Below are 12,904 nucleotides of genomic sequence, written 5' to 3'. Positions count from 1 at the left end.
CGTCAGAATAACGATTCAAAGTGAAGGTTCAAGGATGTAGAAGAATAGGCAAGAATCCAAGATGATTCACCAACTTATCTCTCACTATCTCTCTCTTTTCCACTCTCTTTCCAAGCTAGGGTTAGAGAAAATTCGTATGGAAAAGAGGGCTAGGGTTTAAGGACTATAAATAGGCCTAACTTTGACGAAAATAACCCTAGGGTCAAGATATACTTAGGGTATAACCAAAACCTGCCTCTTACGATCCAACGAAGCACTTCTGGTGGGCCAAATACCACGAAAAGTCGGACTTAAGCTCACTGACCATGGATCTAGGTCAGGCTGAGTTTTCGTCAGATCAGCCGTGGCGGACCACACTCAATTCAACGGTCACGGAATCTCGATCAGGTCCACAAGCAAAAGGATATGCCTGGGCCACCTTCCCTGATCAGAGGGTGAAATTGGGTCAGAATCCAACGGTCAGAATGCTTAAAATCGTCGCGCAAGCGACACGACTCAGATTTCATAAAAACTTATTAAATATCCAACCGTTCTCACACTCTTCACTCCGAACTCAATTAAATCGACCCAGAACATTATCTGGACTTGATTTTCGAGGTGATGGTCAAGCCCAACCTAATGACCGCAACAGCCTAAGATCATCGCTATCGGACTTTCGACGCGCGGTTCAGGTTCGATCCAGATCTTCCAAAAATTCTTCAGAACAATTGGATTTAGCGATGGATCCCAGATTTCAGAGTAACGTAGCGCTAACTAATTTACAAGTTTTGAGTCATGCAGATATAATTTAAAGTGATTGATGCGAATTTCACAAGCAATTGAGTATAGCGCTAATTACCCCAAAATCAACTACTTAAGGAAAGATTAGCATAAAAATTTCCAAGGTCGTTACAGAAATTGCACCCACAACAATAATAAACCATTAACCGACATTGAAAGCCTTGAAAACCATAACCTATATGAATACAGTGCGCACCTTAAACTAGAAAAAGCGCAACAGATCTGATTCAGACAATAAGTCTTCGTCAACGGCGACTAAAAAATCTAAGGCATGAATAAAATGAACTACATCAACACTTAAACTATTCTAAACTTTAAAACAGGCTAGAGTTTGATTGACTTACCCAAGAATGAACTTAGAATCGCCGGAATAACGATTCAGAAGTACTGGTTTAGGGACGCAGAATAACAGAGAAGAATCTCAAGATAATTCACCAACTTTTCTCTCACTTTCTCTCTCTTTTCTTCTCTCTCTCTCTTAGCTAGGGTTAGAAAATTCGTATGGAATTGAGAGTGAGGGTTTTAAGGTCTTTATATAGGCCTGATATTGATGAAAATAGCCCCAGGGCCAAGGTATACTTAGGTTATAACCAAATCGGGTCTATTCCGATCTAACGGAGCACTTCTGGTGGTCCTTTCTCTACGTGCGGTCGGACTTAAGCTCACTAACCATGGATTTAGGTCAGGCTGAGTTTTTGTACCGATCGGATTTACAGATTAGCCGTGGCGGACCAATCTCAATTCAATGGTCACCGAAACTCGATTAGGGCCACAAGCACTATGACGTGCCTGGGCCATCTTCCCTAATCCGAGGGTGAATTTGGGTCAGAATCCAACGGTCAGAAAACTCAGAATCGGCACGCAAGCGACACGACTCAGATTTCATAAATACATATTTAATTTCTCACATTTCTCATACTCTTTACTCCGGACTCAAGCAAATCGTCTCAGGACATCATCTGGACTTGATTTTTGAGGTGATGGTCAAGCCCAAACAATAAAAGAATATTTTAATTATATTCACTCATCACTTCATAATATGATTGAAAGATGCTTCGGAGTACTGAAAAACATGCTTCCTCATTTTAAAAATAATGTATTCTTATTCATTGCAGAAGCAAATGAATATTGTAGTAGCTTTATGTTCGGTGTACAATTTTATAAGATGCCGCGTTTGACAAGGCCTAATATCTAAGATATAATAGATGGAGGATATGATGGTTCCAAAAGAAGACAATAGAGTATTGGTCTTTGTTTTTCAAATGTGGATGTAATAACTTATTAACGACAACGAGATATGCGGATACTTCAAGATGACATGTAAACAAATGGCACGGTTTAAGGATTGCTTTTTTAAAACCATTTATACTTATGGTGTTTTATTAAACTCTTAAATATTAACATTTTAAGAACTTCAATTTGTTATTAAATTAAAATTTGAATTGAGAAATTCTTGGTAATTGTACATGAATGCTAAGAAGGATGAATTACCATCACTTTAAAATTTCGGTAGATTGTTGTTAGAGTTTAACATATTTTTTCTTCCTCAAAACATGTATTAGTTATTTAGAAAAAGTCTATTTCAACAAAAAAAAAAAAAAAAATTTAAAAATTTCTACCCATGATAGAAAAATGCCTAGGTCTCTACTCATGACTCAATGATAAACTTTGTGAGTTTCAATATTGAGGCCATGGATTCAAGTACCTATGTGGTATATGCGGGCATGCCTAATATATTAAGGCCAAATATGCTAAAATGGGCAGCCTGGCGTGCTCTTAAACATAGTTCGAAATGATTTGATTAACAAATTGGATTAAGTTTTAGGCCTATCCCAGCCCATAAATTAATATTCTAAAGTGAGCAACCCTATCTCATGCCTCACTGGTAAATTCACAAGAGTTTCAACACAAGGATTCGAGTACTCATTGGGGGTGAAATCCCAATGTGGTGTAAGTTCATTTGTGTATGTCCGAGTGTTAAAAAAATCATTTTACGCTCCATGCTAGAGTAAACCATTCCAGCCAACCCACATATGCACTCTATATAATTATAAATTAGTAGGATGAGATGTCCAACCCGCCTGCCTACCGTCAAGCTATTTAGCTGGACCCAACCGGCATAAGTTGCTTTTAAATAAATAAATAAATAAAAAAAAATTATATTTTATTTTAACACACGCACACACACTACCCCACACTCACACCGTAAAGGGATTTCACCACGTATGGGTGCTCGAACCCTCGGGCCTCAACCACGTGTAGAAACTCCTGCGAGTCTATCACCGGAATAAGAGTACGGACCCAGCTAGCATAAGTTTTTTTTTTTTTTTTACACACGCACACGCACCCACACACGCGCTTACACACGCACACACCCCACACACGCACGCCGTGGGATTTCACCACTGGTTGGTTCCCGAACCCTTGACCCCGTTTTGAAACACCTGGGAGTCTACCACCCGGGTAAGAGTAAGGACCCCAGCTAGCATAAGTTGCTTGATGCATAAGTAGTTTTTGCAAAATGACTTGTAATTAGATCCAAAATCACCATTAGTGCAATGCTTGGCATCTTCCGAATAATGAAATCCAACTCCAGGTTAGCATCATGCTGCTCTGTGGCCCACCTGCTCGTGTCACTTTAGCACATGTTGAGCGTTTGTGTTTGGCGCTTGAAGAGGGGAGCGCGTGGAATTCATTTTCCTCTCAAAAACCATAAATCGCCGAGGATACGACGAGGTATTGATCATGAACCTTTTACGGTTTTACCGCTCTATGCTTCTACGCCGCACCGACCACCGGCTACTCGTCCAATCCTCCGGCCTTAGCCGTTGAGATTGGGATAAGCAGATCGAACGGATGCTATATTTCCACATCACCACCGCAGGATGGTTCCGTCGTAAAAGGGGTGGGGATTGGGTACTACCCACCTAGCTTGAGATGGACGGTCCTGTCAAGGAAATTTTGGGGCACACAGTGATGTATATGTTTTATCCACACCGTCCATCCATTTTAAAAAATCATTTTAGATAATTATTCCAAAATTCAGATAGATCGATTTCTTAAGTGGACCACACTACAGGAAAAATTGAGAATTGAATGCCTACCACCGAAAACCTCTTGGAGGCTACAGAAGTTTTGGATCAAACTGATATTTATATTTTCCCTTCATCCAGATCTATGTGATCGTATTAACAGCTTGGATGTCAAATAAACATTATGGTGGGCCCTAGGAAAGTTTCAACGGTGAGGGTGATTGTCACCACTGCTTCCTCTGGTGTGGTCTAATAGAGATTTTTATCTTACTAATTTTCTAATTCTACTCTAAAATTATATTTTAAAATTTATGGACGGATTGGATGAATCATATATATCACAGTGGCCCCCACAGAATCCCTGACAGGACCGTCCGTCTCCAAATAGATCCTGGTGGGGGTATACTCCGTCCGCGCCCGCGTAAAAGTACCTTTCTCTGCTCTATAAATCCAGAGAAAAGCGTCTCCGCGAACGCTTCAGCTCTCTCTCTATCTCTCTCTCTCGCTCTCACTCTCTCTTTCAGCTAGGGTTTTGCTAAGGTATGCATCTCTGCTCCTCTCTTTACCGTTTTGTACTCATTTTTTTTTTTCAATTAATAGCTTAGATCACAGTTCTGTCGAACGAGATGGATTGCTAGGGTTTTGGAGATTTAGAAAACCTCCATTTTCATAGATTCTGATGATGATTCGAGATATTTCTACCCTCAAATCCATAGAAAATCGAAACAGATATGTATGTTTCTTTTAAATTTTATTTTATATTCTCAATCCATCCTGAAAAATTCCGTTCTTTACGTAGCTGATCTTGAAGTGTTCTTAATTTGTTAGAACAGTTTTGGATTTTACAAGTCCACTTAATTTTGTTCTTGTTCTTTTTTTTTTTTCTTTTTTCTTTTCTTTTTATTTTTTTAAAAATGTAAAACGGATAAAAATTTCCAGAGATGCGGTCTGTGTGCAGAAAGTCCAGATTGAGATTGAGAGAGCGCGTTTTGAGATCGACCGGTTACGGTTAGGGTTAAAGCTCGATGGTTATGGATCGAGGCCTTAGTGAATTATCTTCCATGATGAACGGAAGAATCAAATTCGGTGATTACCGTCCAGATCGTAACCTTTGTCGGGGGTTTAGACCGGCTGCTCCCTTGCCTGTACCCTTTCTAGATCAGAGCGCTATGAATCCTAATGCCCATGATCTCGGTCCGTCAGTGGGTTCGGGCACTGAGGAAGACAGTGAGATATTCTCTGATATAGCTCTCAAGTATATCAGCCAGATGCTTATGGAAGAAGACATGGAAGAGAAGAGCTATCTGCATCATGAGAGTTTGGCTCTCCAGGCTGCAGAGAAACCCTTCTACGATATCCTTGGGAAAAAGTACCCGCCTTCCCCTGATCAATCCCCCCTTTACACCGTTAATCATAACTCAGACAGCCCTGATGATTATGTTAGTGGCAGTTACAGTAATTATAACAGTGGTGGCAGTAATGGTGTTGTAGATGGTAGCTGTATTTGCAATGTTGGGGAAAATCCATCTTCTAGGAATGTTCTTACCGTGTCAACTGATTATACTTCTCATTCGCCATTCAGTTCTTCAAGCAGTGTTGTTGTAGATGGGTTGGAGGAGTCTCCAACAAATGAGAATCGGGTTTCTGATTTCATTAGTGAAAGCCAGCCCATTTGGCAGTTCAAGAGAGGTATCGAGGAAGCGAGAAAGTTCCTTCCGAGTGGTGTGAACTTGGTCTTGGGTGTAGAGAGCAATGGGTTCTTGTTTCGAGAACCGAAGCAAGAGGTTCACAAGTTTGAGGTCAAGGAGGAGAAGGATAAAAGAGACTTTTCGGTTAATGGGTCAAGGGTAAGAAAGAATCCGCATTGGGAGGATTTGGATTTGGAAGGGAGGAGTAACAAACAGTCAGCTGTCTATAGTGAGGAGATTGTACGGTCAGAGGTATTTGATATGGTGTTACTCTGTGGTGGGAGATTTGGGCCGCTGTCTTGTCTCCGAGCAGACCTTCGGAATGGAGTAAGCAAGAATTCACAGAAAGGACAGTCTAAGGGATCGAATGGTGGTGCAAAGTCTCGTGGTAAGAAACAGGGCAAAAAGGAGGTTGTGGATTTGAGGACTCTCCTCATTCAGTGTGCACAAGCTGTTGCTGCAGATGATCGCAGGAATGCAAATGAACTGCTGAAGCAGATCAGACAGCATTCTTCCCCTTTCGGAGATGGCTCGCAGAGGCAGGCTCATTACTTTGCAAATGGCCTCGAGGCACGCCTAGCTGGCACTGGGAGCCAGATCTATGCGGCCCTTTCTACTAAAAGAACAACGGCTGCAGATATCTTGAAAGCTTACCATCTTTATCTTGCCGCATGCCCTTTCAAGAAGATTTCCCATTTTTTTGCGAACCAGACGATTGTGAGTGCGGTTGAAAATGCAACAAGGCTCCATATTATAGATTTCGGTATCTACTTTGGCTTCCAATGGCCATGCCTCCTCCAACGACTCTCGGGAAGGCCTGGTGGGCCTCCCAAGATTCGAATAACCGGAATCGATTTCCCCCAGCCTGGTTTTCGACCTGCTGAGAGAACTGAATTAAGCGGGCGTCGTTTGGCAGATTATGCTCGGACTTTCAATATTCCTTTCGAGTACGTTCCTATTGCTTGCAAATGGGAAACCATTCAAGTCGAAGATCTCAAGATCGACAGAGATGAGGTGCTTGTTGTTAACTGTTTGTATCGGGCTAAAAAAATGTTTGATGAGACGGTGGTTGTCGATAGTCCGAGGGATATTTTCTTGAACACGATCAGGAAGATGAATCCGGACGTCTTTATCCATGGGATAGTGAACGGAGCATTCAGTGCCCCCTTCTTCGTCACACGTTTTCGTGAGGCTCTATTCCACTGGTCTGCATTGTACGATATGCTGGAAGTGAATGTCCCCCGCGAGCACCCGGAGAGGATCCTGATTGAGAGGGAGATCTTCGGGCAAGACGCCCTGAACGTCATTGCATGTGAGGGCTCAGAGAGGGTCGAGAGGCCGGAGACATACAAGCAGTGGCAGGTAAGGAACCTGCGGGCTGGGTTCAAGCAGCTCCCATTGAATCATGCTATCATGGAGAAAGCAAGGGATAGGGTGAGGAGTTGCTACCATAAGGATTTCGTCATCGACGAAGATAGCCAGTGGATGCTTCAGGGGTGGAAGGGGCGGATCATTTACGCACTTTCCACGTGGAAACCAGACCATGATAGCTTTTGAGTATCAGAAAGCTTGCTTCTGGTTGTGTACTTGAAACGGGAATGCTCTTCCCACTTCTCTGGTCCTATGGCCGCTCGGAACAAAATCAAAGGTACTTTTGATCTGATATGCGATTTCTTTCTTTATTAGGGTATCTGTTCTTATATGTATTCTCAGTCCAGTATCTGTTAGTAATCATCGTGTGAATGCAGGTAATGGGACCGACGAGTTGTAAGAAAATATGGTCTTAAGCACAAACACTGCCTCAATTTCCAACGATGCAGAAATCGAATCCCCATGAGAGTCCCAAAGCCATGAGGTCAGTGTTATGAATGACTATATTGATGAAAGCATCATTTGTGAATGCTATTGGAAGATTGGAGCCTGTAACATGATGTGTGGAAGAACATTGCTAAATCCCCAAAAATCGAAATCAAAGGGTCACAAAATACACAACCTTCACATTTTTTTTTTTCTTCCTGTCATCCAAGATCGCCTTGAATTTTACCATATTTAGAATGCAGGACTGTCTTTATGAAGCCAGCCCGGATGTTCTTTTCCATGAGATGCAGTGTCGTGCAGTCCCTGTCCGTGAATTTGAGATTTCTTTCCATTCTCATTTTTTCTTCAGTTGTGGGGCTCACGACGATCGTCAGTTTTGGGTGTTGATTGCAATGTGTGTCCAAAATGCTGTTGTCAGGGACATTTCTATGGTGATTTTGGGGCCACTCGCATTTCCCAGATGCTTTTGGGTCCATGTCGTGCCATGTAAGTCTACATGTCTGTCATGAAGTCTTGATCATGTAATGTTACATTTCTCTTGTTGTTTGAACGGTGTTGATTTCTCTGGTTATTCTGAGAGAGAAGTGGCCAATGGTCCACATTCAGGTTTGCCGCGGCCCGTTTAGGGTCAGAGAGAGGGGGATGCCGTTTGGCTACTGACCCCGGCACCAGCTAACTGGTGTCAAAGCTCTGTGGCCCCCACCATGATGTATGTGTTTTATCCATGCTGTCCATCCATTTTGCCAGCTCATTTTAGGGCATGAGCCCAAAAATGAGGCAGATACAGATCTCAGATGGACCACACCACAGGAAAGAATGGGGATTGAGTGCTTACCAACGAAAACATTTGGGCCCAATGAAGTTTTGGATCAAGCTGATATTTGTGTTTTCCCTTTATTCAGGCCTCCGTGACCTCAAATGAACATTATAGTGGGCACTAGGAAGTTTTTAATGGTGGACGTTTTGACAACACTCTTTACCTATGGTGTGGTCCACCTGAGATTTAGATCTGCCTCATTTTTGGTTTCATGCCCTAAAATGAGCGGGCAAAATGGATGGTTGGCGCAGATACAACACATACATCATGGTGGGTCCCATAGAGCTTTGACACCAGCTAGCTGGTGTCGTGGTCACTAGCCAAACCGCTTCGTAGAGAGAGTACGCTGTGGGACCATCTAATTACAGCAGGTGACATGAGTTCCATAGTGTCTCCAGATGTAGCCTTACTATTATATTATGATATAGTTCACCACCATTTTGAAAATGGTGGCAACTCATCCTCCTAACATTTGGTACTCAAATCAAATGTTTGGGGATCCAGACCGTCAAATTGTGTTACTCACTGATCATACAATCCTAACCATCCAATTGATGATTATACCAAGAACTGTTTTCTGCTCCATACATGGCTTTGTCAGCCATCTAGACGGTCCAGATTGGTGCACAAAAGTCTCTGCTATTTTAAAATGGTGGCAAACTATCCCAAGTGATTTTGGCCGATGCTATAAAAGCACAAGAAGCTGGCCCACTACTACTTAAAAACATAATTAAATGATACTTAAAACAAAACGTCAGGCATGTCAGTTTTTGTTTTTTTTTTTTTTTAAATGGTACTTTTTGGTGGGTTCGAGAAGCGTGTGCGACCATCATCCAAGTATTATATTTATATTAAAGTGGTGGTCCATGATAAAGAAAAGCTTATACATGGATGCCATTCACTTAGGATCTCGATGTCGTTGTAGCCTCTTCTTTGGCCCAACAAACAGGTGGACTATCATGATGCTTTAAACTAATATAATTGCACGCTTTCTTGGGGCCCACATTCACGGATTTGTAGTGTGCTGTCTCTGTCTGTTGTAAACTTAATTTAAGTAATACATTTTTGTTTCTCAGAGATGGAATGGGAAACTAACAAAAATGATTGATTTTTTTTTTTTTGGGGCGGGGAATTTTACAAAGTGGTGCCACAACATCCGTTCCTTCAGAAAAAGATTTTTCTTAAAATATGGTTGCTCAATAAAATTAAATAGTTACCTACATAATTTTGATTAATGATGCGTTATTTTATATATATATAAATCTGCTGGTCGATACTCTGTTGGACCCACCGAAATGTATCCATGCTGTCCATCCATTTTTCCTGATCATTTTAGGGCATGAGCCCAAAAATGAAGCAGATCCAACTCTCAGGTGGACGGAGCCATGGGAAACAGTGGTGATTGAACCACCACCATTTAAAAGTTTCTACGGCACTCCTTAATGTCTACCTTGATATTTATTTTCCTCATCAATGAATAAACAGATATCAACTTCACCCAAAACTTTTTTTTTTTTTTTTTGGTGGTGGGCGTTCTTCACCACTGTTTCTAATGATATGATCCACCTGAGATTTGTATCTGCCTCATATTGTTGGGCTCATGGCCTAAACTTTTCTGGCAAATGGATAGACGGCGTGGATTAAACACATACATCATGGTGGGGCCCGCAGGGCACTGTATGCAATCTAGGTTTAAGGCACCGGTTTGGTGTATTTGCCGGACGCGGATTGCTGCAGTCGGATGCAATGGATGCCTGTCACACAAATCCACTCCGTCCATCAGTTTCGCAGGACCACAACAGGACAGCAGTCTTAAAGATTAAGCAGAACCAAAGGGAGCAGATGGACTGCGACCCTGGGCACAGATATATACTAGTTCCTGGGGCTGTGTGGGCCCACAGAGATGTCCATGACAAACCCACTCCGTTCACCTTTTTGGATAAAAATCAGGTAGATCCAAAACTCAGGTGGGCCACACCAACGAAATAGTGGGAACAGAAACGTCCACTATTAAAACCTCCCTGGAGCTGACCATGATATTTATATGCCATCCAAACCATTGATATGGTTGAAACAAATATCATCCGACTTGGGTCATTCCCAGGCGTTCAATCCCTACTATTTCGTGTGCCATGGCCCACATGAGTTTTGGATCTGCTGGATTTTTAAGAATCTTAACCCACGGTAAGGGCCGAACAGTCTTGGGTGAGGCCAGGGCGCGTGGCCCATTTATAGATTGGGCATACCATTTGATTTCTCATCCATGATAAATAACAGAAATGCCCACCCCATGAACTAGTTGAGCCTGGAATTGAAGCCGCTTGCAACTCAGGGGTCAGGACCACCCTGTGGAAGGTCAGACGGAGAGGGTGGTAGCAGGCTCAGCACTAATTAACTGATGATAGAGACAACCACAATAAAATGAAATCTAGCACGTCTTTCTTATCCATTTAATCCATTAAAAGTCTCCTGTGCGTGAAAGCACTGCACTACAATTCATCTACAACCATTACAACATCACGATCACAGCAGAGACTTTCTTTCCCGGTTTCTATTTTGCGAATATCCGATCAGGATGCTCGGTGAATGGGCTTTGGAAATCAAACAAGTTCCAACCACACAAGCGGACACCAGTCATGTTCCACACCTCAAGTGCATGTATGTAAAAACCTGACTGACCCCCTCATTTTCTGAGCAGGTGGGGCACATGGTTCCCATCATCTGAACCATTAACCCGATCAGGTGCACCATGGACAGATTACTCACTACTCTTTCAAATTGGAAGGCATATATCCATCACTCAGTGGAGTAAAAATAAACGGCCAAGAGAGAGTTAACCCGAGCCATGGAAGTAACCCTTACTATTCAAAAAATATATAGGATATTGCGTATTTAAGTACACAGGCTCAGCTGGAAAGGTCTTTTTGGAGCTGTGCAAAGGACAGTCTTATGAAGGTTTGGATGGCTTATAAACGACATAGTGGGCCCCACAAAGGTTTCAATGGTGGCGTTCAGTTCATTCCCCCTTTTCCTGTGGTGTGCCCAACTTGAGTTTCGGATATTCCTATTTTTGGGCTCATGTTGTAACGTGAGGTGGGGAAACTGAAGGTGGAGTGGGTTTATCACGGGCAATGTGGTCAAAACCCCAACCAAGCTTGTGCACTTGAAGCAAAGTGGGAAGCACCACAATGTTCATGAGAAATTCATCGTGTCCATCCATTTCTCCAGCTCATGTTAGGACATAATCCAAAAATGGGGCAGATCCAAAAGTAAAGTAGGCCACGCAACAGAAAACAGTTGGGATTGAACACCCACCATTGGAACATTTGTGGGGCCACAAGTTTTGGATCATGCTAATATTAGCATTTTCAGGTCATCCAAATAGTAATGACTAGAGATGAGCATCAAGGGCATCAAGTCAAGTCGGACGGTCTGACTCGATTCGATCCGGTTTTGTCAAATCCCTGACCCAAACTCGATCCGACTGGGGACCGAGTCCAGCGGGCCTGACTCAATCCGAACTGGATCTTGGCTGGGCTAACCCGAACCAAGTCCGACTTGGTCAAAGATACAGAGTCGGATTGAGTTGGCTATGATTCGGATCAGGTCAATGGGTCATCGGGCTGGCTAGCCAGGCATTCAAAAAAGACGATACTGTAGTCATGTATTGATCAGGTCCACCCATTTACTAGTAGAGTAGGAAGAATTGGACTATGGTATACCCATCTCTTCACAAAACTCGGGGCGGGGTCATGTATTGATTGGGTCCACCCATTTACTGTACTAGAACTGGAACCAAGACGGATTGGATGCGGCAGCCGGCTGCTAGGGTTGGGGTAGAGAGAATGCAGGTTTTTTTTTTTTTTTTGTTTATATAATACTCGATATTTCAGATCGGGTCGAGTCCAACAGGATCGGGTTTCGGTTCGATTCAGGTTGGGTTACAATGTAACCCGAACTCGACTCAGTCAGGATTCAAATTTGGATGGGGCTACTTGATCCAAACCTGACTCTGCCATTTGGTTCGGGTCGGATCCACCGACTCGAGTCAGGTCCTGCCCAGCTCTAGTAATGACCTTATGAACAGTTTGGATGACAAAAAACCATCACAGTGGGCCCTGGGAAGGTTTCAATATTAGAAATTTCCATCCCCACTGTTTCCTCAAATGTGGCAAACTTGCGTTTTGATCAGCCTCATTTTTTTGGCTCGTCCTAATATCAGCTGGTGAAATGGATGGACAGGGTGCGTGCGAGGAATCCAGGATAGTGTTATCTTTCAAAAGAAAAGGACGAACTGGGTGGATTTCTCACGAACAAAATAGTGGGCCCCACGTAGCTCCTGTCTACAGGAAGCTGTTGGAAAGGGCGCACGGAACTTGTTTCCGATCTCTTGATGTATCTTCATTAGTTTTAACAAAGATTTGTTATTCTCAATTATTAAATAAATTAAAAAAAAAAAAAAAAAACAGCCCAGTAAATTCCAAACTGGAAGACTTTTGGGACATTCCCAGCCACATTAGATCAACAGTCTAGATCACCAAACCGTTGGCCCCACCTCTCCATCTTTACTTCTGCCAAACCCTAGTCAGGTTAGGCCCGGGTTGAGAAGTTGGACAACCTGGCCCTACCTATATAATTACATGTGAGAAAAACTGGTGTGGTAATGGATCTCAGGTTGGGTTGGATTTGGATTGACCCTGAGCTGACCTAACCTGCCCTAATTGCATTGCTAGCTAGGAAGAAAGAGCGGGGGCGTGATTCAGTTAGAA

The 12,904-nt window shown here is 42.8% G+C and overlaps 1 protein-coding gene and 1 long non-coding RNA gene across 2 annotated transcripts; one reads left to right on the top strand and one right to left on the bottom strand.

Moving 5' to 3' along the window:
* Positions 1-4,239: 4,239 nt before the first annotated feature.
* LOC131252872 (scarecrow-like protein 9) lies at positions 4,240-7,596 on the top strand. Its single transcript, XM_058253630.1, has 3 exons — positions 4,240-4,352; positions 4,752-7,148; positions 7,249-7,596. Exon 2 carries the CDS (start codon positions 4,838-4,840, stop codon positions 7,055-7,057), a length of 2,220 nt encoding a protein of 739 aa, XP_058109613.1. The 5' UTR covers positions 4,240-4,352; positions 4,752-4,837; the 3' UTR covers positions 7,058-7,148; positions 7,249-7,596.
* Positions 7,439-7,919, bottom strand: LOC131252873 (uncharacterized). Its single transcript, XR_009174731.1, has 2 exons — positions 7,741-7,919; positions 7,439-7,675 (listed from the first exon to the last, which is right to left on the bottom strand). It is a non-coding gene; the product is annotated as an uncharacterized LOC131252873 (long non-coding RNA).
* Positions 7,920-12,904: the final 4,985 nt, after the last annotated feature.

This window comes from Magnolia sinica, chromosome 8 (genome assembly GCF_029962835.1).
Source record: "Magnolia sinica isolate HGM2019 chromosome 8, MsV1, whole genome shotgun sequence".
NCBI lineage: Eukaryota > Viridiplantae > Streptophyta > Magnoliopsida > Magnoliales > Magnoliaceae > Magnolia > Magnolia sinica.
This window is presented reverse-complemented; position numbering and strand designations above follow the sequence as displayed.